Genomic DNA, 25,047 nt, shown 5'->3' with positions numbered 1-25,047 from the left:
CCCTTCTCCTTTTGCCTTCAGTCTTTCCCAGCATCAGGGTCTTTTCCAGAGAGTTTTCTCTTCACATTAGGTGGCCAATTTGAGCTTGAGCTTCAGTATCTGTCCTTCCAGTGAGCAGTCAGGGTTGATTTCCTTTAGGATTGACTGATTTGACCTCCTTGCAGTCCAGGGGACTCGTAAGAGTCTTCTCCAGTACCACAGTTCAAAAGTATCGATTCTTCGGCGCTCAGCCTTCCTTATAGTCCAGCTCTTACAGCCATACGTTGCTACTGGGAAAACCATAGCTTTGATGATACGGACCTTTGTCAGCAAGGTGATGTCTCTGCTTCTTACTATGCTGTCTAGGTTGGCCATAGCTTTCCTCCCAAGGAGCAAGCGTCTTTTAACTTACTTGAATATAAAAGCTACGCTAAAGCGTTACTAGGTTCCTCTAGGCACGTGAAGAGTAGGGGTAGGAGCTAGAGTGAAAGGAAAACCCAAGACCTGGAAATAATTCCATTTGCCACCTCTGAAGATGGGATTCCAAATCCCATCCTCAGAAATAACCTCCAAGTCTCAAGCTTAGAAATCAGTCCAAGTCCCAAACTCAGAAATAATTCTAAGTTCTCCTTTCAGGTAATAGTCCAAGTTCCAAAGTCTAAGAGTCTAAAGAGGTCCGTAGTTACCCAAATCCCTGGGTCTGGTGGCGAAGGAGCAGCAGCAGCAAGGAGCTCCCATCCCCGGTGCTTTTATACCCCTGCTCTGGTCAAAGGTGGGGCCCAAGGAGCAATGAGGCGATCCTCTCCCCATCAAAATGGGGTGCACGTGGTTAGAGCATTTGCCCACCAGCCAGAAGCAAGGTGCCCCATCTATCTCCCACAATTTTATGTGTCTGGGGAACATATCTGGCACCATTACAAATGGGTTACTTTGAAATGTCCCAAAATACGACCCGAAGTCCGCCATCCGGGCATTTCTTCCTGGTACGTCTTTGAACTCCGGGTCATCTTTGGCCAATTTTGGTCATATCCACCCAAAAACCTCCTCCCAGTGGTGCTCGGGGCTACAGCTTCCCAACTAGCCTCGAGTAAGGGCATCATCAGCAGGTGTACACCCCGAGATGCCAAACCGGTGCTTTTCCTCCTCTCAGTAGGCATTTGAGCACGCTCAGTTCTTCTGCTCATCTCACTCACACTCTGCCAGCATGTTGTGGTGGTGGCCTTGAACAAGCTCTGTGAAGCTGCTTGCAAAGACAGCCGCATTTCTCCCCTTCTTCAAAGACAGTCCTGAAAATCTGAGTTAAGAGTCTCAGTTAGTGAAATAATATCATTTAGCATAGAATCAGGCTTCAAGGTCTTCTCGCCCAAGGGGTCAAGGGTCTGGAATATAAAACTGGTTACGAGTCTGGGGTCTTTTAGGGGCTCTTCTTGTAGGTCTCCCCAAAACCCTTGCTCAGGTCCTTCTACCATTCCAGATCAGCCATCTTTACTCTTTGTTAACCCTTTTAGTACCGGATTAACAGTCGGGGAGGAACAAAAGGAAGGAGTCTCAGGAAGCCACACTGTGGCCTATAGACTTCCTAAGCCTAGTTGTGGTAGAAATTCCCATGAAGTAACTAACGGCAACACTGCCCCCTTCCAGTAACTTGCAGGCAAGGTTGCAATATTACCAACACAAAGTGGTTCTCTTACCTGTTATTTAAATCACCGTTCTCCAACCAGTGTGGGTTAATGAGTGAGAGTGTTGGACCGGGACTCAGGAGAACCGGGTTCCAGTCCTGACTTGGCCATGAACCTCGCTGGGTGACTTTGGGCCAGCCACTGACTCTCTCAGACTAACCTACCTCACAGGGTTGTTTCGAGGATAAAAATGGAGAGGAGGAAGAGTAAGCTGCCTTATGGTTCCTTGAAGGGAAAAGGCAAGAAACAAATTTAACTACACAAAATTACAACACAACTTGGTGCCCACCAGATGTGTTGGACTCCCACACATAGCCTGTGGTCAGGAATGCTGGGAACAAACTCCCCAAAGAGGTTCGCCTGGCACCTACCTTGTTATCTTTCAGCGCTGGGCAAAGACCTTTCTTTCCTCTCAGGCATTTTGGACACCGAGTGCTAGGTGATTAAGGATGTTTTATCAATTCCTGTGCTGTTTATTGTTTTGCCTTATACTGTATTGTATTCTTTCATATATTTGCATTGTATTTCATATTTTGAATGGGGTTGTAAAATGGCATGTTAGTTTTTTAACTGGCCCTAATCTGCCCAGAGAACATGAGCTATTGGGCAAATTAGAAGGGTACTAAATAAATATACATCTCCAAAAATTGGGCAGAGTGGCCTTCCGCAAGCAGTCTTTTTTCTTGCAGAAGGGAGATCGAAGATCCAACCCTTGACATTTTGGACAATAACCCGTATAATCTCTGACCATCACCCAGGCTGGCTTATGGAAGTTGTAGTCCAAAACACCTCTAGGTACCAGGTTGCCTCAGGGATGGCCCAAGACATTTTGGTGGCTGGGACAAAGAACAAGATGGCCCCCTCTCCTGTTCCATGTGCAAAAGACTGGGCTGTTCCTTCAACACTGTCAATGAGACAGCATCCTCCACAGCACCTGAAGGAGCAGGCTAGCTTCAGGGGCACAGGGCAGGCCGCTTGGCGCTTTGAGGGACTTTTGGAGGACCTAGAAAGCGGAGACAGTCCATCTGACGCACACGTTATAAAAAACTACCAATTTATTAGAAATAAATTCTAATGAAAGATTTAACTTAACTGCGTTTATTGAAACATTCAGAGCGTTACATCTTTTATCTTTACCAAACTTCCTTGAATACAATGTTCTCGGTGTAAACTAAACATTGACTGGGTTACTTTGAACTGTAGGTGTCTCTTAACCCTTCAGGATTTGTTTATAGGCTGTATGGTACTAGCATAGCATTGTACTTTGGCCTGCAGATGTGTTTAGAAGTGTACAGACATTTTGGTGTTCATATTTGACTTTGCTTCACTTTGCAATTGTTTGTTTAATCATTTTTTGAAATTAAAAATAAAAGTTTATAGTACATTGTTATAGAAGATGGCCGAATTCCTTTTAAAAAGCTTTATGGACATGAATAAACTGTCAACTTTGAATTACAGTGAAAACTGTTGTAATCTGTGGAATTGGTGTATCAGGAGCTTTTTAATGAATTGTGTTTCATGAGAATTGGTCAGTCAAAAAGGGATGACCAACTACCACTCTATTTTGAATTGTATATATTTCTCCAGTTGATCAGGCTGAGAAAGAGATACGACAACATTTGACAGGAGGCTGAGGACTTATTGCAAGGCGCAGATTGAACGGCAGTTCCCAAATTAATATGGACACAAGTTTGACTTTCCAGCCCCAAATATGTATTTATTTATTTCCATGCTGCCCCATAGCCAAAGCTCTCTGGGCAGTTTACAAGAATTAAGAACATTAAAATACATTTACAAAAAACACATAGACAATATACACAAGGGAACATATATCTAAAACACTTCAAACACACAATCTCAAGCAAACAACCATCACCATAGGACAATCCAGATCAATTAAAACTTCTCATATGCTGCTGAATGCCTGGGAGAAGAGAAAGGTCTTAACCTGGCGCCTGGAGCTTCCTTCAGAGTAGGCAGCCGGAGGAGGACCTCAGATGTTGAGCATATTGTGGTCCCAACCCATGTAAGGTTTTATAGGATAAAACCTTGATGCCTCCTGGTCTACAAGGCTACCTACCTGGGCCTTTTAAGAAGGTCCTAGAAAGAATCTAAGTGAATATAGGAGAAAGGATAGGAATTAAGGAACAACTTTGTTGACAGGAAAGATTCATAGATTGACAGGCATAGATGGAGGAAAGTGGGGATGTGAGGGAATCTAGTCTGATCTAAGGAAGCTAAAGGCTTATGAATACATAGCAATGGAAAGCAACATACAGAAACACAGCAAAAATAAAAGAGCAGTGTGTAAGCAGCCGCTCTTTTTGGTCTTCAGGCCGTTTTTAGGGACACAGGAAACTGCCTGCGCCCAAGTCAGACCCTTGGTCCGTCCAGCCCAGTATTGTCAACACAGACCAGCAGCGGCTCACCAGGGTTCCAGGCAGGACTCTTTCTAACCCCACCTGGAGAAGCCGGGGATCAAACTCGGGACCTTCTGCACGCCAAGCAGGGGCTCTACCACTGAGCTACAGCCCCTCCGCTAAAACACTGGATAAAATGTGCACAGTCATTGGCTATGCTGGTTAAAAAGCTCCACCAAATGTAACATTCACAAAATGGGTGGATCCCGGAAGCTCCTTCTCCACTTAATTTAAAAGACAAGAACGCCTGGTGGACTGCTCTAGCGTTCAAGAGTGGCACCCATTTTCGGAAAGCAAGAGTAACCCTCGTTGGAAACTTCCCATGAAAACTGAGCTCACATTCCATTTATTGGACTTTAAAGGGAGATAAACAGGAGGCCACTGAGTGCACAGAATGCTGGACGGAATGGGCCCTTGGTCTGAGCCAGTGCAGCGCTTCTTATGTTCTTAAGGTGCCACATGATTCTTTGTTGCTGTTGCCAAAGATTTAAGCTGGCTCTGGTTCTTTATATGCAATCCTTCTAATGGATTTGAAGATGTGAAGTGAGAGCTGTAGTCTCACTGAAGCACTTTCCGCACTCCAGACATTTCTATACTTTTCCTGCTGTGTGTGTCCTTTGATGGGCGCTGAGACCTGATCTCTGAGAAAAGCTCTTTCCGCACTCAAAACATTTAAATGGTTTCTCTCCTGTGTGAACTCTCAGATGTACAGTAAGGTTTGAGCTCTGCCTAAAACTCTTTCCACACTCCAGGCATTTATATGGTCTCTGCCCTGTGTGTGTTCTCTGATGCCAAGAAAGGCACAACTGAGTGGTAAAGGTTTTGCTACAGACTGAGCACTCATATGATTTCTCAGTGGTACGGTTGTTCTGGTGTCTAATGAGCCTTTCCTTCCTACAGAAGCTCTTTCCACACTCCAAGCACTGAAAACGTTTCTTCCCTGTGTGGATCGTTGAATGGGAAGTAAGCTGCTCTTTCAACATGAAGCTCTCCCCACACTCCAAGCATTTAAATGGTTTCTCCCCTGTGTGGGTTCTTTGGTGCCGAGTAAGGTGTGCCCTCTGACGGAAGCTCTTTCCGCACTCTGCACACCTAAATGGTTTCACTCCTGTGTGGATTCTTTGGTGTTCAATGAAGTGTCTCCTCTGATAGAAGCTCTTTTCACATTCAGGGCATTTAAAAAGTCTCTCCCCTGTGTGGGTTCTTTGGTGGCTAGTAAGGTTTCCCCTCCGACGGAAGCTCTTCCCACACTCCAGGCATTCAAAGGGTTTCTCCCCTGTGTGGATTCGTTGGTGGTCAGTAAGTTTTCCCCCCTGACTGAAGCTCTTTCCACATTCCTGGCATTTAAATGGTTTCTCCCCTGTGTGGGTTCGTTGGTGTTCTGTAAGTTTTCCCCTCCGACTGAAGCTCTTTCCACACTCCGGGCATTTAAATGGTTTCTCCCCTGTGTGGGTTTGTTGGTGGTCAGTAAGTTTTCCTCTCTGACTGAAGCTCTTCCCACACTCCAGGCATTTAAACCGTTTCTCCCCTGTGTGGGTTCTTTGGTGGTCAGTAAGATTTCCTCTCAGATTGAAAGTCTTTCCACGCTTCAAGCACTGATAAGATTTCTCGTCTCTGTGGGTCATTAGATGGGAAGTAAGTTTCCCCCTCCGACGGAAGCTCTTCCAACACTCCAGGCATTTAAATGGTTTCTCCCCTCTGTGAGTTCTTTGGTGGTCCATAAGAGTTCCACTCTGACGGAAGCTCTTTCCACATTCCAAGCATTTAAATGGTTTCTCCCCTGTGTGGGTTCTTTGATGATCCGTAAGGGTTCCCCTCTGACTGAAGCTCTTTCCACACTCCAGACACTGAAATGGTTTTACTCCTGTGTGGATTGTTTGGTGGATAATGAGGGTTGCCCTCTGACAGAAGCTCTTTTCACATTCAGAGCATTTAAATGGTTTCTCCCCTGTGTGGGTTCTTTGGTGATCAGTAAGGTTTCTTCTCCAACGGAAACTCTTTCCGCACTCCACGCACTTAAATGGTTTCACTCCCGTGTGGATCATTTGGTGTTTCATGAGGTTTGCCTTCTGAGAGAAGCTCCTTTCACAATCAGGGCATTTAAACGGTTTCTCCCCTGTGTGGATTATTTGGTGTTGAACAAGGTTTGCCTTCTGACAGAAGCTCTTCCCACACTCCAGACACTGAAATGGTTTTGCTCCTGTGTGGATTCTTTCATGGTTAATGAGGTTTGCCTTCTGACAGAAGCTCTTTCCACACTCGGAGCACTGAAACGGTTTCTCCCCTGTGTGAGTTTTCCAATGATAATTTAGCCATGATTTATAACAGAAGATTTTCCCACACACTGGGCACTTATACCCTTCCTTTCCTCTGGCTGTTTTTCCTTGGACTGTGACTTCGCCACCTCGATAAGCAATAGACACCTCTTGTTGCTTCCATTTTCCTCCCCTTCTCTTTCTCTGGGGTCCTCCATTTTTATATCTGGCTCCTTCTGGTAACCCGCTGGGTAGTTCTTCCTCACTCTTGCTCTCCCACGTATCACCTGTTGGAATGAAAAGACAGAAAAGGAGTAAGAGCCCAAGAAAGAGATGGCGCCTCAAATGAGGAAACAGAGACCCTGTAGAGTTGCCTCCAGCCAAGTAAATGACATTGATCTACGGAAGAATATTCTGGCGTTGGTGGGACAACTGGGGTCATTTAGTCCAACCGCCTGCTCATGGCAGGATCTGCAATGCAGGATGCGGCTACAACAGCCCTGACAGATGGCTGTCCAGCCTCAGCTTAAGTACCTCCTACCCAGTGGAGGCTGGTGGCTCTGATTTCGGTGGGGCGGTGCTTCCATTCTGGGGTTTAACCCAAAATAAGTTCAGCCCCTTGGATAGCTCTTTCAGAGTTCGGCTGGTTCTGACTGAATCCCAGAATGGATTCATGAGCCCACTGAAATCAGAGCCAGCAGCCTCACTGCTCCAAAGCCAAAGTGTTTCTCCAGGGCAGGGAGAAAGAATGTGGTGGCTGTGGGGACCAATGCCCCCCTCCCGTCCCCTCCAACACCTTTCTCGGCACCCTCCAAGGTGCCCTTCTCTTCTCACTTTTCAAAAACCAAGCAACACACTTTCTTAACGGTACTTGGGATTGGTGGGAAATTGGTTTCTCTCGGTGCTGAAAATTGTGGGTTCAAGGGAGCTGTTCAGTGTCCTGGGGCTCCGCCTTGTACCCAGTCTTTTGGGCAAGTCACTTGTCCCTAGCCATGCCTCCCAGGGCAGCCATTTTGTGATGGTGCCCAGAGCAGGTTCTCAAATTCCCAAATGTGCCCACAGGTCGAAAAAGGTTGGGGACCCCTGTCATAAACAGTATCTCCCCATGACTGTTACTCTCAGCCATCAATGCACTGTGGCCTCATCATAACTGACACAGCAAAATATCGGGCTGCTTGTCCTGTCTCACCCTTACTTACACCTGCCAAGAGGTTAGAAATGCCTCCAGTGAAGAAGAATGCCCTCCCTCCCGAGACAGTTGATTCCACTGTCAAGCAGCCCTGTCCCTTGGCCATTTCCTTCAAAGGACTCCAACGAAAACGCTAAATGTTTCCACAGGGCTTCTTCGCCATGGGAAGGGGGGGGCCATGCTGGAGTCATCGACCCGGTCTGGGGCCAAGGCAGGAGGCAGCCCCTGAGCCACAAGGTAAGGGCCTCACCACCCACAGCAGAGGCCCAGGGAATTGAGCGAAGAGGAAGATGCTGGGCCCTGAGGAAGAACTGGCAACATCTGGACAGGGGGGAGTCATACCCAGAGAGGCCACGATCCCCCAGTTCTCCGCCATGACTGCCCTGTGCAGGGCCCTTTGGCCTGGATCCAAGAGAGTCCACTCCTCCTCGGAGAAGGACACAGACACTTCCTCAAGGGTTACCAGGCCCTGGAATCAGAAGAAGGAGAAGAAAAGTGAACGTGATGCTTCTACCCCTTCTAAGCAAAATCCAGACGGGGAGTTAAGGCCAGGAGGCTGCAGGTTCAGGCGCCGAGCCAGCGATGGCCTTCCTAGTGGACAGAAGCAAAGGGAGCAGGCAGGTCCCTCCAGGCTCAGAGATCCGGGCTCAGAGATCCGGACTGAAGCTGGATCAACAGTGCTGGCAGAAGCAAACCTCCCGGCCCCCTCTTCCCACAGCAGCCCCTCCAGCCCCCTGAAAGCACTACAGAGAGAGACAGGTGACCCTGCTGACTGGGGGAGCTGTGATGGGGAGGGGGGATCCCCCCAAACAGGGCATAGACTTTCTGTGAGTGGCACGTCGCTCCAACCCCAGGACGTCTTCCCTACCTGGCCTGGCTGCCCAGCTGCTCCTCCCACTCTGCCGCAAAGGGGAGACGACCCGGAACGCATCGCCAGCACTGCTTCACTGCCTACGAGGGAGACAGAGCCAGATGGAAGATTATCATTATTATTTTCCATACACAGGGGCTGTGCTTGCGTAATTCAGAATGAACAAGGAAGAGACAGACAGTGACTAAGATCTGTGTGTACAGGATTAAAGGGGTAATTAAGTGTGGCAGAGGATACACTCACACACATATATATATAAAAGCTTTTAAAGTGACTTATTTACTGTTTAACATCTTCATGCTCTACAGTTATTTCTAGGTTTTGCAAAGCCCCACACCTACGGCTCGTGGCTGCAAAAGGGTAAAGTAATAAAGGGAATAATACAGGATAAAAGCCAGTGTGTCTGAAAAGGCTCACAAACTAAAGGTATTGAACTTCAGCTAACGGTCCTGGTAGCAGCATTCCTGTCTGTGGTGGAAGGTGCTGCCTGCAGTGGGAAAGGCCTGATTGAAAAGGCCTTTCTCCTTGGTAAATAGGCCACACGGCCCCCGAAAGCTGCTCCGAGACTGAATCCTGACCCTCGGACAGGGTTCTTTCCCAGCGCCACCTGGAGATGCCGGGGACTGAAGCTGGGACCTCCCGGGCGCCAGGCCTGTGCTTTACCGCCGAGCGACTGCCCTTTCCCAAATGCTTTAGGCGGGTTCAGAGGAACATAGAAGCACCCACAGGTTTCTGGCATATTCCAGGCAGGGAGGCCAAGCACAGAGAGACACATCCGTCTTACCCAGTGAGGTGGCCCCTACGCCAGCCTCCGGCACGATCCACCTGGACGACACTCTCTGTGGGGTGGCCGATGGCGCCTTCTCGTCCTCGGGGAAATCAGGGGCCTCTTGCGCCAACGGCCCCTGGACCTGAAACAGCAACAAGGATCCAAGGCAGGGAGTGGGAAGAAGGCTTAAAAGAGGAAGGGGGCATGCAAAGGCTGGGGAGTGAGGTGAGCAAAGGTGTTGGGTCCTCCCCTTCCTAACAGGCATCAAGGGAAACTGGAGGGTTCTTTGAGGACAACTTTTATAACCCAAAACCTTCAGATGTGTTAGACAACAACTCCCAGCATGCCTCAGCCAACATGCTGGCTGGGGCATGCCGGGAGTTGTAGTCCAAGACATCTGGACGGCATCAGGTTGAGGGAGTCTGTTTTACGATGTCCTTGCTCGTGCCCCCAGCCACCTGAAACCACCAGGATGAAACTCTCTCACCTGGCGTGTTTCCTGCCTCTTCACATCTGCCTGGCTCAGGAGGAAACCTTCTGCCAGGGCCACCGCCTGGGAGCTGGTCTCCGCTCCACACTCTCTCACCCAGCCCACCATCTCCAGCGGAAGGACAGTCAGGAACTGTTCTAGGATCACCAGGTCCAGGATCTGATTTTTGGTGTGTCGCTCTGGCTTCAGCCACCGACAGCAAAGATTGTGAAGTCGGCTGCAGACCTCTCGGGGGCCCTCGACCTCCTGGTAGCAAAACTGCCTGAAACGCTGACGCTGTTCATCTGAGCTGAAGGAGTCTTCACCCAATAGCTTCTGGACAGTTGCTTCCCAGAATTCTCTGCTTCCAACGTTGACGGTTTGGGGGGCTTTCCTTGCCTCTGGGCCAGCCAAATTTTGATTTTCTGTATCCACATTGTTGTCCAGGGGAGCCTCCATCGAGGTGGACAGATCACCTTCACCTTTTGCCAAGTGGTTTAAGGCAGGAACTGGGGCTATTAAACTGCTGGGGCTATTAAATCTTGCAAAGCCTACATGTCAAGGCAAAGAGGAGAAAACGGTCAATTCCTGCAAATGACAGGGTCTCTTCCCTGCAGGAAAGGAATCAAACACTGAAAGAGGAGCCGGAAACTGGGGAAAGATTCCTTCACATATGTGACTGAGAATTAAGTTTTAATTTACTGAACATGAAACTGCCAGGGCCATACTTCCCTTCTACCAATCCGTGGTGTGACAGTTCTGGTCACCGCGCCTAAAAAAGGATATTATAGAATTGGAAGACAGGCAGAAAGGGGCAACTAAAATGATCAACGGGCTGGAGCAACTCCCCTATGAGGAAAGGTTGCAACATCTCAGATTGTTTAGCTTAGAAAACAGGCGAGTGAGGGGAGACCTGATAGGGGTGTAGAAAACTATGTATGGCATAGAGATAATGGACAGGGAGACATTTTTCTCCCTCTCCCATAATACTAGAGCCCAAAAGGGTCATCCTGGGACAGATTAAAGGGAGATTCAGGAGTTCTTCACACAGCGCAGAGTTAAACTATGGAATTCGCTACCGCCAGGCATAGTGATGCCCACCACTTTGGATGGCTTTAAAGGGGGGGGGGGCAAATTCCTGGAGGAGAAGGCGGTCGATGGATGGCTACAAGCTACCTGCAGTGTCGCAGGCAGGGTGCCTATGTGCAACAGTTGCTGGGGAACATCGGCGGGGGGGTGCTGTTGCACTGCTCTCCTGCTTGTGGTTCCTGGTCGACAGCTGGTGGACCGCTGCATGAACAGAGGGTGGGACCGGAGGGGCCCTCGGTCTGATCCAGCAGGGCTCTTCTGGCGTTCTTCTGTATTTCTTCCGTATCGTGTAGATGATGCAGTCTCCCTGCCTCGCAATGTGAACTTGCTCCGACTCATGCATTGCTTTGCAGTCCTCTGTCGTATCTTCCCTCACTCACCTCTTTTCTAAGCTAACAGTCCCGGATGTTGTGACCTTTCCTTGCAGCTTACGAGAGCCACAGCCCTCTTCCACTGCTGCTCCCCACTCCCTGGTTTACTGCCTCCAATATTGGAGGCAGGCCTAAGATTGCGCCTGAAGTTCTCTGTGGTGGCAAAGAATTAGTGCTTAAGAATCCTTAAATCCATTCCTTCAAATGCAGGCATATTCACACTCTTGCCTGATTTGCATATTTGCACCGTTGCTTCTGGTGCCCGGGGGGAAATTTGATTTCAATGAATTAGCCCCCCCCTTCTCCCCCTTCCTAATGTAAATCGTCACTGCTATATCAGCAATTTAACTCTGTCCCCCACCTAGTCGGCTGCACAGGCCTTAAGGGAGGCAGGCGGAGGGCAAGAATTCCTGTCTCAGCCCCTCCTCGGCCTCCCCATGCAGGTTGGGGGCCCTCCTGCTTCCTGCCCCAAGCACAGGCCATAGAATCATAGAACAGTAGGCCTACAAGACCATCGAGTCCAACCCCCTGCTCAATGCAAGTCAGAGCATCCCTGACGGATGGCTGTCCAGTCTCGTCTTGAACGCCTCCAGTGTGGGAGAGCCCACCGCCTCCCTGGGTCACTGGTTCCATTGTTGTAGTGCTCCGACAGTCAGGAAGTTTTTCCTGATGTTCAGCCGGAATCTGCCTTCCTGTGACTCGAGCCCGTGACTCCGTGTCCTGCACGCTGGGTGATGGAGAAGAGGTCCTGCCCTTCCCCTCCGAGGCAGCCGTTCAAGTACCTGAGGAGCGCGATCCTGTCTCCCCTCAGCCTTCCCTCCTCCAGGCGGAACGTGCCCAGTTCTCTCGGCCTCTCCTCACAGGGCCTTGTTCCCAGTCCCCCGAGCATCCCCGTCGCCCTCCTCTGAACCCTCTCCGGCCACCATGTTCTTTGCTCCGCTTATGTTCACCCAGATGCTCTCGAGGGGCGGCCAAGCTGCATCCAGCCATGGGAGCCCCCCAGCCTCCCCCGCCCGGCCCGGCGTCTTCCTCCCCGGCGCCCCCGGCCCCGCCCCGCCTCCCCCCGGCAGCCTCGCGCCCCCCCACGCGCCCCCCCACTCACCGGCGCGCAGGAGGCCGCGGAGCCGAGCGCCGGCGGGGGACACGAGCGCCCGGCCCGGGGCAGGAGCAGGCCGGAAGCGGCGGCCCAGCTCCCCGACGCCCGCCCGCCCGCGGAGCGGGGGCTGCGGCCACTCCCCCGGCCCCTCTAGGAGCGCCAGCTCGCCGCCTCAACCCGCGCCATCCTCCCCGCGGCACCGCGGGCGGCCGCGCTGCTCCCGCGCGGAGCGGAAGGCCCGCAGGGGCCCGGCGGGGGGCGCTCAGCAGGCCGCAGGCGCGCGGGCCGCGCGGGGAGAGCGAGCAGGGCCGCCCTCGTCTCCGGAGGGAGGGAGGGAGGGAGGCGGTTTCCTCGCAGACGTTCTTGCATGTAAAATGCAGGCACAGCAGCGCTTCAGGAAGGGCTTGCTGGGTCCCTTTTGTGTCCCATCGGGGCGGAGACGCGGAGACGGTGCTCCCGCAATGGGCGGCGGGGAGAGAAGGGAGAAGTCCCGGAGGCCGCGCTGGCTGCAGACTGCCCAGGCCTCGCCGGGGCCCAAGTTCCCGCGGAGAAAGTAACCGCAGCGCGGCCCCCTTCCAAGCCCCCGCGGACGAGGTTGCTCAGTTCCCGGCGCGCAGTGGGCCGGCCTCTTCCCTGACTGCCCTGCAGGGAAGGAAACCAGCCCTGCAGGCCTGCTGTCTGGATCCCCCTTCCGCGGCCAGCGTGGCAGACTAGTTCGAGTGCTGGACTGGGACTCCGGAGAGCCCGGTTCGAGGCCACGAAGCTCACTGGGCGACGCGGCCAGTCAGTGGCTCTGTCAGCCGAGCAGCCGCACAGTGCTGTCGTGAGGATAAGAAGGGAGAGGAGGAGGAGCGTGTGAGCTGCGTTACGGTTCCTTGCAGGAGGAAAACAGGCAGGCCGCAGATGTAACAACGCATTCATACCATACATCCTGGTGCTGCCCAGCTGTGTTGGACTACAGCTCCCACAATCCTCAGCGGGCATGGCCTGTGGTCAGGAATGCTGGGACATGTAGTCCAACACATCTGGAGGGCACTGGGTTGGGAAGGGTGGTTCAGTGGTCTGTCTGAACCAGGGATGGTGGCGTGTTGTGCCCAAACGAGCCAGGAGCCATAAGACAAGCAAACAAGCCATGCTGGCTGAGGGATGATGGGAGCTGTAATCTTCCCAGAAACGCTGGGCATTAGGTGGAGTCGAAAGATGCTAAATAAATAAACATCCCCGCAAACTGGGCAGAGCAACCTTCTGCGAGCGGAGCCCTTCCTCTTGCACAAGAGAGATCCTGGATCCAACCCTTGATGTTTTGGAGCACAGTCTCTGACCATCACCCAGGCTGGCTGCGGCTTATGGAAGTTGTAGAGAGCCAACATGGTGTAGTGGCAAGACTGTTGGACTAGGAGCTGGGAGATCCGGGTTCTAGTCCCCACTCGGCCATGGAAGCTCACTGGGTGACTTTGGGCCAGTCACAGACTCTCAGCCCAACCCACCTCACAGGGTTGTTGTTGTGAGGATAAAATGGAGAGGAGGAGGATAATGTAAGCCGCCTTGGGTTTCTTGCAAGAGGAAAAAAAGCGGGGTATAAATGCAATAAATAAATAAATAGTCCAACTTCCTCTCGGGTAGCCAGCTACCTCAGGGCTGGCCCAAGACATTTTGGTGCCATTCTCCTGTTTCTACTGCTTCTCTGTCTTAACTTCCTCTCTCTCTGTTTGCTCCCTTTCTTACAGGGAAAGGATCTTGCCCACTTCCCTCATAAAATCTTTCTGCTTGGACACTTGAAGGAGCAGGCTAGCTTAGGGGGCACAGGGCAGGTCGCTCGGTACTCAAGTCTCTCCTCTGACACTTGCCTGTCACCTCCCAGCTTGTGCCACCTGAGGTGACTTCCTTCCTCTGCTTAATGGTAGGGCCGGCCCTGGCTGTTGCCTATTCCTGCCATATGGGACTGGTGGGGGTGGAAGCATGGGATCTTACGGACAGACCAGTGGAAGAGATGCTGCATTGTGTGATCTCAGCCGGATGAAAGCATTGATCTCTGCCCCATTGAGAAGGCCTCATTCTCCACACTCCCCTCCTCCTGCTTTTACTGCTTCTCTGTCTTAACTTCCTCTGTCTGTTTGCTCGCCTTTCTTACAGGGAAAGGATCTTGCCGGCTTTCCTCATAAAATACCTTTCTGCCTGGACAGTTCATCGGCACAATGATGTCTTGGCTTCGCAGGGCTCGGAAGCCCCCATCAATCCTTTTCCGAGCAAAAACAAAAGCCCTCAGAAGAGCAAAACGATGCTTCAGCCCTGCTGGGGGCTGCTTTGAACCACAAGCCAGAGACGGGAGGGCAAGACCTTGTAAGCCTCAGAGAAGACCATGTCCCACGTGCCACTGAGGCAGGGGCGAGTGGGGAATTCTGGGAAAGAACAGTGCAGGACATTCTGGGTAAGGACACTGTCAACTCGGATGTCCAGCACCAGTGCTTCAGGCCGTTCTGCTACCAGAAGGCCAAGGGGCCCTGAGAGCTTGTCAGCTGACTCCACTGTCTCTGCCAGTGTCAGAGGCTGAAGCCAGAGCGGCACACGAAAACTCACATCCTGGACCTGGTGATCCTGGAGCAGTTCCTGACCAACCTGCCCTCGGAGGTAGGGAGCTGGGTGAAAGGATGTGGAGCAGAGACCAGTTCCCAGGTAGTCACCTTGGCAGGAGGTTTCCTCTTGAGCCAATGCAGAGGACAAGAGACAGAAATTGGCGCGGTTCTCTCCATGCTAGCTGCAAGGGGACAATGGTGGGGAACTCGGACTCCTGGGTCCAAGATCGCAGCGCTGTCCCCAGCCTCGGATCCAGGAATCCAAATGATCCGATGGCCCCCGAGATGTTGTTGAGAGGCCACAGGTTTGCTCTCTTAACTGGCTACTTTAAGTTGCCACAGGCCTCTCGTTTCTAAAGCAAAATGACACAGTTATCCTTCACCAGAGGTTTCTCTCCTCTGTGGAGGCTTCCATGTGACGTAAGGGGCTGTGCCTCACCTGGGTCTCCCTCCACGCTCCACACTGCTATGACTTCTGCCCTGTGTGGGTCCTTTGATAAGTTCTAACAATTGTGTTTTTACTTTCCTTTGTGAGACGGGGGGCTCCCCTGGTTTATTCTCACCTGTTTAGTCTCTCTTTTACTTTACCCCTTTCGTAGCCACAAGCAGTACGCACAGTAGCTCATAAAAGAAAGACATCTTTATTTATTGCAGCATTGAGATGTTAAACGGTAAATAAATAACTTTAAAAGCTTGTCTATCTATCTCATCTCACACACAGGCACGCTTAATTTCCACGTCAGTCCTACACATGCAAATCCTAGTCACAATTTGGGTGTGTTCACCCAATCACGGGGGGAGGGTGGATAGTGGAATCACGCTGCAGGAAGGGGTAGGGGAACCACGACGCGCACCCCACACACAACCGCACAGTAGTGTGGTTCCCTTACCCGTCCCCACTCCGAGGTTTGGTTCGCATCCTCCTGCTGCTGTGTCCGCAAACTTCCAGGCGCTCCAGCTGGCCTTCTCCATGGTTGCGGGGATTTATTCACTGAGCACCCAAATTTACCTGTGGAATGCCTGACGCACAACACGGCAAGCCACTCCAGAATAAGAACATCTGTTCCAACCCAAAATATCAAAACATGCTACGAGCAGTGAGAAGCAGCAGCACAGCACGGGTTAATAGGAACAACTCTGCATGCTTCCAGGCACTAGAGGGCGATAGAGAATGTCCTCCAGCTTGATCAGTTCCTATTTCCTGCTCCCTCCCCTTCCTCTTCTTCCTCTGCCTCTGGAACAAGCAGCACCGTGTGCTCTCTCCGGAAAGGAAGCAAGTTACAGTATCTCGTGTCTGTGCTCACATGCACTCACACACCTAGCGATGGGGGGGGGGGGGGGGCTTGTAGTGAAACCATGTTGGATAGCCTTCTCTGACAATATGTATAAAAGCACTAAGAAAGGAAGTTGATTCGAACGGCTTCTAAACTGGCTCTAGCCTGTGTTTATTGCCTGCAGTACGAAATGCTGTGTTGCCACGCTTTCTCTATTTAAAGCAACTCTGCTGTTAAGTCACACCAGACACAGAAGAGCACCTGCCAAAACTATACCGCTTGGATCTTAAGATAAGTTCACTTAAGGACATTCATGGAAGGACATTTCCTGTCCCCACGGATCTCTCCAGCCACCTGCAACTACTCAAAAACCTCTGCAGGGAGCTCCATCCCACAAAGCCTAGGATGGATCAGTGCAGGGGGCAGGGGTTGCTGGGAGAGGGGTGAATAACTGGGCTGAGTCTACACATGGACTCTAGGTCATGGTGGAGTGGAGGAACTGTGCGGGGAAATGGCGTAAGACAGGGCTGGCCCTTCCGTTAGGCAGAGTGCAGTGGTTGCCTCAGGCGCAGATGCTGGGAGGCAGCAGCAAGGTGTGGGAGAGCCGAGTGCCAAGCGGCCTGCCCTGTGACCCTACGCTAACCTGCTCCGTGAAGTGCAGCACAGGATGCTGTCCCATTGTCAGAAGCAGCCCGGTCGGCTTTTGTGCATGGAACGGGAGAGGGTGCCTGTCAGGAACGACGGCCTGTTTTCCACCATGAGATGAGGCCAGGCTGTCACGGCTCATGCAGCCCTCTGGACAGCGTGTTGTCTAGAGGCTCCTGGGCCCTCTGCTCAAGGCCTGGCGGAGTCTCTGCTAATTGGGGGTGAGCGCAGCTGGGTTGGGGGGTGCCTGTCTCTCGGAGGCCAGGGCGGCCCACCAGGGGCTGAGCCAGTGACTGGCTAGGGGAAATCTGCCCTGCGTGCCGGGGCTGGGCTTCAAAAGCGGGCTGAGGGAGAGGCGTGGGGCCTCCCTTTGCTCTGGAGGGTCTCGGACCCGCTGATGGCTGGATGCTGTCCTGGGAGTCCCATACTTAGGTATGTTAAGGATTGGCCAGAGAGCTCTATTATTTTGCCTGGCTGTGCGTTTGCAAGGCTCCCTGTGTATGTTTCAGTAATTTGGCTTGTACCCTTCATACAATTTGCTACTTCCATTCTTCACTTTTAAAAATCTAATAAACCTTTATCCAGCCTTTAGTTGGTGTGATTCCTCTGCATAACCTCAGTGCTATTTCAGTGCCCCTTGGCCTAGGAGGGGGGCTACTGAGTATTTTGAGGGGACTGGAAGGCCGGGCTTGGCCAGAGAGTTGGAATTCGTTCCAGAGTGGTCCTGCCTTGCAGGAAGGTTGGAAGGAGTTCCAGCAATCCTCTGCAGGGCCATTTTATTGTTTGCCTCAGGCAGCAAAATGTCTTGGGCCAGCCCTGGCATAAGAGCAAGCCATACACAGCTCTGCCATGACTGGGCTGTTTTGTCTGCCTTGCCTGTTTCCTTGGCTCATGAGAGCCTTTGTTGTGGCGGGGGGTGGGGCTGTGTGATTATGGAAGAACCACACGAACAATCCATGCAGGTCTATATACAGCAGCGGCCTGGCAAATGGACATGGGGATTTTGAGCGGCACCCGAGTGTGCATGTTTTGTGGGCTACACGGTTCAAGTGAGTCCACTCAGTGAAGATGCTGCTGTTGACTGGAGTGTGTGTGCGCATAAGAATTTATTACATTTCTATACTGCCTGATAGCCAAAACTCTCTGAATGGATCACAAAGCAAACCATAAAATATCGTAACATGGTAAAACACAACACAAAATTCTTAAATTTAAAAAAGAATAAAACCAAAGTAAAAACCAGGGGGAAAGCCAGCACCAGGGCCAAGATCTAAAAACGCACCCGCACAGTTTTTAAAACAGGAAAACTAAGAATGCTGTCCTATGGACTGCACCCTCACTGCTCGGAAGCCCCCTGAACCCAGAGGCTTCTGAGATTCCTGTCCCCTGCTGGGCTGAAGCTGGCAGGGTGGGTGGAGCGGTGGAGGTGATCCTCGCCTCCACGTCCTCCATCTTTGGTGATTTCAGCCTCCCTAGCGAGGGTGCTTTGGCATGGGAGGGAAGGCGGCTGGAACAGGCTCAGGATAATTCGTAACCTGGACTCTCCGGTCTCCTCCCATCCCCGCCCACCAGAACGCCCCCTTTCCTCCTCCAAGGTTGCTTTTTCACCTTCGGAGAGGCAGCTGGCATAGGTCTCTCCGTGCCAGCTGCAAGGGGGTGGGGTCTGGGCTTGGATCTCCGACTCCCCCTTCCAAGGTCGGCCCTCGGAGGGGTTTTCTGAGCCATCCTGTGGTCTCCTGGACACTCTCCATAGACCATAGGATTGCTCTCTAAACTATATTATTATTTCAATGTATGAGTCACCCTTGGGGTGACATATATAATAAACACAAATGCAACCAAACCAGCACTGAAACACATAAAAAGAATGGAAAAGCAGCAACGGCAATAATTTAAAATCATTTGAAAAGGAATCAACAAAAACATATAAAGGGATCGTTTTGAAATGCAGCTTTTAAACATATTACAACTGGTAATTTTAAAAAAGCAGTGAAAAGAAGTTTAAAAATATGGGCGATGTATGGAGCAAATACCCATTCTTACTCCAGTCGTTCTAAGGCAATCCGCGAACATTTTTCGGCTTTTACTTCAAAAGACTCAGGCCGCTGGCCAAAAGCTAGAACAAACCGGCTGGGCTGTTTTCTACGAGAGCCAGTGCAGCGGTTGCTAAATTGCTGAACTATTTGGTTCCGCGCAGAAGACTGCGATAAGCACTCATTTCCAAGAAATGAGGTGCTTTAGAAAAAAGCATCGTCTCCCTCTCAAGGCACCAGTGGGCGCCCTTGAAGCGGTGCAGAATTTCATTTCCCCACTTTCTACACCTGACTCATACCTCCCTCCCCCCCGCCCCCAATGTTCACTTTCTTTTTCTCCCTCACAAAACAAACGGGGCAGAATCTGCCTGTAGCGGGTAGCCGATGGCTGGATGTTGTGATGGATACCAGAGAACTGGTCTTGGAGGGTGAGATTCACCCCTGCGTGTTCCCAGCTGGGGGAGAAGAGATGGAGGGATCCCCCACGGCCAGGCACTTCCCTTCTGCTCTCGGCATTTTCCTGAGTTTCCTTGCAATTTGTGCGGGGTTTGGGGGTGAGTATGAGCGGGTTTGTGTGTCAGTGAACTAGGAGCCAGGGCAGGGCTGGCATCACGGGTAGGCCTGGTCGGGCAGCAGCCCAGGGCCCACACCCCAGCAGGGGCCCACTGCCAAGAGCCCCCCGGAGTTGCCCCTCCTCTTCACCGTTGCAGCTGGTGACAATGGTGGTGAGAAGGTGGACTCACGGGGGGGGGGGGGCTTTGTGGGTGTCTTGCCCAAGAACCTGCAAAGCCCGGAGCCAGCACTGCACTCCTCATTCAAGGGGAAGATGGGTCGCGGTGGGCAAGGGACGTTTGTCCAAGATGGCAGGTTTCCCATTGAGGAACCTCAGAATTTCCCCAAACACTGTTCGACAATGCAATGGGTAATGCATTATTCTTTGCTCTGGCTTCTGGAGTTCAGGAGTCCTCGGTCCTTTCACTTCCAGCCCCCTTTCTCTAGAATCGAGGTTCAAGGTGATGCTATTGACATATCAGCCCCGGGGAGAGTAATCCTATGGCCCCTAGACAGAGTCGGGGGAGGCATAGGGTAGTTCAGATGGCTGTATCTGAGGTCGTAGCCAGGAATTTGAGCTCCCCTCCCCCTCGCAGCCGGTGTGGAGAGAACCATGCTGGCTGCCTCTCTGAGGCTGCAAAGGACCTTGGAGAGGGGGTAAAGGGGGCATGCCAGTGGTCAGGGAGGGGACTGGGGAGGCCGGCTTACAAAGAATCCTCTGGCCTCCACAGCCTCCTTCCCTCCTGCTCCCCATAGTCCCAGCTAGACGAGCGAAAAAGCCCATCTAACCAAAATGCAGAGCAGGAGGAGCATGGAGGCGAAGATCACCTGTGCCGCTCCTCCCACTCTGCATTGGGTGGCCAAGTTCAGAGGCTTTCGGACATCCAGATGGAATTGTGCCCTAAAGAACTTGGGACCAGGCAACCGGAGAGAGCACCTTCTCTTATATCAACCTGCCTGTTCACTGAGATCCACAGATCAGGGCCTCCTGGTTGTCCCATCGCCTGCATGGATAGAAATGACAGTGACCAGGGGGAGGGCTTTTCAATGTTGGCCCCACCTTTGGAATCCTCTCTTGCAGTGTGACTGGTGCCTCTTTACCAAGGCAAATGCTGAGTTTAATACCTAGCTCAGTAGATTTCCTTTGTTGGTGGTGCTTAAAACATTGTATTTTATTTTAATGGTTGCCCTAATGTATTTTGTACACCGCCCTGTGATTTGATAATGAAAATATGTTTAGTAAATAATAATAATAGAATAGCCCCCTTGTAGTAGGGAAGTGGGAGGAGACACACACAATACCTTCTCCCACCGATTTCCCCTTCATTTGGGGGGCCAAACTAGATGTGATGTTAAATGCGCCTTGACATTTCACATGCAGGTTCTTTAAAAACTGAAAATTGCATCAGCTGGTGAGGGGCACTAATATTTTTGGGGATCTCAGCAAGCATGGAGGAGGGGGACTTTATCCCTTTCCTCCCCTGCTGCAGGAAATCCCCGTCTCTGAAGTTAGTATTTGCATTGGGAAGAAATCCCCTGTAACACCAATGGGGAGGGATTTCCCCCACCCCCAAAGCAATTAGCACCTTCAGAAGAGGGATTTCCCCACAGACAGTTTTGACATGCAACACCACTCCCTTTCCCTTCCTGTTCCAAAAGAACAGATGCAGCCATTTATATCCTTCAGGTTGCTGCATTCCACCCTTGGGGTGGGGTTTGGCAGGTCACTGCAGCTTTTCTACATGAGGCTGTCAAGCTGCTGCATATACTTTCTGTTTTGTTGCAGAATTGAGAGCCAAGCACTACACAAGGAGCATTTCATTTCCTGCTTTTTTGCTATATAACCTATAGGTGGCACTGTGGTATAGCGAAATTGTGCAAAGACATAAGAGGAAATCGCGCTTTCTTGCGCTTTCACAATAAAATGCCACAATTTCCCAGCTCTAAAAATAATTCACCAAAAGCGCTGATTAGACTCAGAAGCGAAACTGGAAGTCACAATGTTGTCTAAAGAACTGTAAACAACCATGCATAATGATGAGGCCATGATAAATGCCACGTGTAGAAAAGCCCCAAGTCTCAGGCCTACTCAACACACTACATTACCGGTTGTACCCGATGTTAGTAGAGTAGACCCATTGAAATCAATTGCACTTCAATTAATCATGACTAACGTAATTCTCATTCCTTTCAATGAGACTACCCTAAGTAGGACTAAGATTGGATACAACTCTAAGTGGAGCGTGTGTCGCTCAGCTGCATACTGCCAAGGAATGATGGGAGTCCGACACAACTGGTTGGAGAAGGCTGGTGGGGCTGATCCTAACTTCTGTTCTACTTGTTGTTGTTGTTCTTATGTATATACTGAGAAATATAATTAATATAAAATATAATAAAATCCCTGAGCAGTTACTTCACTGGAAGCACACAGGCCCCCAACCCGTCCATGGGTGTGGGAGGTTCCGACCCAGCCACCACGCCGCCCCCTAACGTTTGGGTACTATGCACCTTGACGTTGGTGGGTGGTGGGCACATTTCTCGCTCTGGCTCAGGCAACAAAACGTCTGAGGCTGGCCCTGGGGAAGCATCTGGTGGGTACTTTGCCCCAGACAGGAAGGTGGAGCTCAGGAAAGAGCCTCTCAGCAGTGATTTCACAGACTCCAAAGACAACACCAACTAAGATTCAATCTCTGTCTCGGATCTAGGGGGGCTGAAGAGGTGACGGACCCCTGTGGGTGAGCCTGAGAGGCAGGGGTGATGGTGAGAAAATAGGGTTACTAACAAAGGAGTTAGTTGAGTGTCCCTGTTGGGAAGCAGGATGGGAAGAGGGCTGGCTGGCACATTCTGCTGCCTGAGGCAAAGAACAAAATGGCGCACCTTCCGATTCCACGTACAAAACCCTTTCTTCAAGACTGAACATCTTTCTTCAACACCACCGATGGGACAGCTTCCTCTGCCACACTGGAAGGCAGCAGGCTAGCTTAGGGGGTGTAGGGAAAGCCACGTGGCACACAATTCACTCCTCCAACACCCAGCTGCTGCCTCCCAGCATTTGCCGCCTGAGGCAAGCACCTCACTTTGCCTAATGGTAGGGAATCATCTCATATAGAATCATCTCAGATAGGGAATCATCTCAGATAGAAACCACAAGGTGTCTTGGGCCATGTTAAAGACTAACAAGTGTAGGGTGTAAGCCAGATACATCCAGCCCTCCTAAGATAGTAAGGAAAGAAAGGAAAAGGAAAGGTTCCTCCTGTGCAAGCACCGGGTCATTACTGACCCCTAGAGGGATGCCGCTTGCGCCGGCGTTTTCATGGCGGACTATAGCAGGGTAGTAAGAGGTTTGCACTAAAATATGCTGGTATTTCAGCCCCACCCCTTTTTCCTTTGGCCACACCCCTTGTGCCTTCTGGCCCTCCCACCACTGGAATGCAGCCCCGAGAGCTTCTCTGAATTGGAATTTGGCCCTCAGGCTGAGAGAGGACCAACACCTCTGGCATAAGATTTCCTGGATTACAGCCCTTGCCATCACACACAGGAAATGTAATCCTCCAAGGTATATACACATGGGTATGAAGGAGAAGAAAAGATGGACTGGCAAAGAAGTGCAAAAGGGACAATCTCTGGCCATTCCATCCAAGCTTAAATGTATCATATGCCCCTATACAAATCTATGGTGCGGCCACACTTGGAATACTGTGTACAGTTCTGGTCACCGCGCCTAAAAAAGGTCATTGTAAAGCTGGAAAAAGTGCAGAAAAGGGCAACTAAAATGATTAAGGGGCTGGAGCATCTCCCCTGTGAGGGAAGATTAAAACAGCTCGATTGTTTAGCTTGGAGAAAAGGAGGGTGAGGGGAGACATGATAGAGGACTACAAAATTATGTGTGGTGTGGAGAATGTGGATAGGGAGACATTTTTCTCCCTCTCTCAAAATCCTAGAACCCGGAGTCATCCTATGAAGCTGATTGGCGGGAGATTCAGGATGGATCAAAGGAAGGACGTCTCCACACAGCGCAGAGTTAAACTATGGAATTGGTTATCACAGGATGTGGTGATGGCCACCAATTTGGATGGCTTTAAAAGGGGGTTGGACAAATTCCTGGAGGAAAAAGCTATCAATGGCTACTAGTCCTGACGGCTATGAGCTACGTCCAGTATCAGAGGCAGTATGCCTATGTGCACCAGTTGCTAGGGAACACGGGTGGGAGGGTGGTTTTGCGCTCATGTCCTGCTTGTGGGTTCCTGGTTGACAGCTGTTTGGTCACTGTGTGAACAGAATACTGGACTAGATGGACCCTTGGTCTGATCCATCAGGACTCTTCTTATGTTCTTATGCAGAACGAGAACAGTGACCATCCCCCAGCTGCAGTAACGAGATGAAACAGCAGCACTAACGTTCATCAGGAAGTTAAATTCTATTTGTTTAGATCGGAATGGAGACAACGGTTTCCTGTCTCAGTAACAGTGTTAATTTATTCCGCAATGCTAAGATGGTTGTGTTTTTATCCGATTACTGCTGTTGGGAAGGTACCCTTTGCCTTTTGCATTTCTTTACCATTCAGCCTCTAAATTCCTCCCCCCCACACACACCAATGTACCTGCCACCTGAGGATGGTTTATGTATTCTAAGTATTTTTATTGCACTCTTTTGCCAAAAAAAGGCGTCGAGAACGACTCACAAAGATAAATAATGGGACAGTTGCTGCTCTCAGGGTTACAATCTACAAGACTCAACGCAAAAGGAAAAGGGATTGGGAGGGAAGAGGAAAAAAAGCAATCTCGGGCACTTGGCCTTAGTTATGAAGTTCGTACAAGTGGGTTGGAAACAGCTCAAGGGGAGGAGGAGCTGAAAATTGCTGGTCCCTGATTGATGGCGTAGTCCTGCTTCCCAGCTCTTCCCTGATGGAGTGGCTGCTGGATGACTGGAGGGAGAAGCCAAAACTGATGAGGCTGGCCTCTCAGCAGAGTTGATGGTGACCCTGCACTAGAAGCATCTAATGAAGTGGACTGTATCCCAGTAAAGTTTATGCCACAACAAACATGATAGTCAAAGAGCTTTTCTACACGAGGCATTTACTGTGTGCTCATCATTCCCTACTCATAGTTTTTTACAGGTTCTTTAGACACATTGCAACCCTCCAGTTTCGCTTCTGTTTTTAAATAACACTTTTGGAGACTTTTTTTAGAGCAGGGAAAATGAGGTATTATTTGTGAAGGCAAAAGAAAACATTGTTTCGACTTCTGTAATTGCACTATTCTGCTATACCACAGCGCCACTTAGTTATGTAGCAGAAAAGCAGGAAACGCTCTTCATGTAGTGCTCAGATCTCAATTGTGCAACAAAACCAGAAGCAGCTACATAACAGCCTCAGCCTCATATAGAAAAGCACAAAGGCTCCAAAAGCTCTGTGTTGTTTTTCTGCAACAGATTAACACAGCCCTAGAAATGACCTTGGACACAAGTTCAAATTGGAAGTCCAGGATTATTGTCCTGAGTGGGTAATGCTGGTGGGTGGAGGAAGATAGAATATGTATGTATGTATGTATGTATTTTGCCTCAACACAACTGACAGGGTGATCTTATGCACTACCGTCCCCCATATTATAGGGATGTTTTAGCTCTGCTATATAAGCTTTCTCCTGAGCTTATTTTGTTCAAGGAGTGATGGTGTGTGTGTGTGTGTGTGTGTTTTGTACCCTGCTTTTCTACCAGTGGAGGCTGGTGGCTCTGATGCCACTGTGGCTATGACTCCGCTCTGGGTTTTGGTCAGGAGCTACCCA

General features: G+C 50.7%; 3 protein-coding genes across 11 annotated transcripts in view; 2 read left to right on the top strand and 1 right to left on the bottom strand.

Annotated features, from left to right (window-relative positions):
• Positions 1–3,348: 3,348 nt before the first annotated feature.
• On the bottom strand, positions 3,349–13,299 carry LOC146356216 (uncharacterized). Of its 2 annotated transcripts, none has more exons than XM_084831271.1 (6): positions 12,194–13,299; positions 9,650–10,182; positions 9,178–9,304; positions 8,391–8,473; positions 7,865–7,991; positions 3,349–6,620 (listed from the first exon to the last, which is right to left on the bottom strand). In XM_084831271.1, the coding sequence occupies exons 2-6, from the start codon at positions 10,088–10,090 to the stop codon at positions 4,669–4,671; spliced, it is 2,730 nt and encodes a 909-aa protein (XP_084687397.1). In that variant the 5' UTR covers positions 10,091–10,182; positions 12,194–13,299; the 3' UTR covers positions 3,349–4,668. The 2 variants fall into 2 exon arrangements, with proteins under 2 accessions (XP_084687397.1, XP_084687396.1); XM_084831270.1 differs by having other exon boundaries at positions 9,650–10,172; positions 12,194–12,778.
• Positions 11,790–17,527, top strand: LOC146356215 (uncharacterized). The gene is made up of 2 exons (XM_084831818.1): positions 11,790–14,063; positions 14,321–17,527. Exon 1 carries the CDS (start codon positions 12,080–12,082, stop codon positions 12,899–12,901), a length of 822 nt encoding a protein of 273 aa, XP_084687944.1. The 5' UTR covers positions 11,790–12,079; the 3' UTR covers positions 12,902–14,063; positions 14,321–17,527.
• Positions 17,528–19,032: 1,505 nt separating this feature from the next.
• The window catches only part of LOC146356214 (uncharacterized), a 30,173-nt gene continuing 24,158 nt past the window's right edge, over positions 19,033–25,047 (top strand). For 7 of the 8 annotated variants that reach the window (XM_084831821.1, XM_084831825.1, XM_084831820.1 and 4 more), the window contains exon 1: positions 19,033–19,266. In XM_084831821.1, the coding sequence (XP_084687947.1) occupies positions 19,113–19,266 (154 nt within the window). In that variant the 5' untranslated portion in view covers positions 19,033–19,112. The remainder of the gene's footprint in view (positions 19,267–25,047) is intronic. The other variant, XM_084831824.1, reaches the window with a different exon arrangement.

This window comes from Heloderma suspectum, chromosome 2, assembly GCF_057233095.1.
Source record: "Heloderma suspectum isolate Gila_16-S chromosome 2, 16-S_ref, whole genome shotgun sequence".
Classification (NCBI taxonomy): Eukaryota; Metazoa; Chordata; class Lepidosauria; order Squamata; family Helodermatidae; genus Heloderma; species Heloderma suspectum.
The sequence above is the reverse complement of the archived record's forward strand: the minus strand, read 5'-3'. Positions and strand labels throughout refer to the sequence as shown.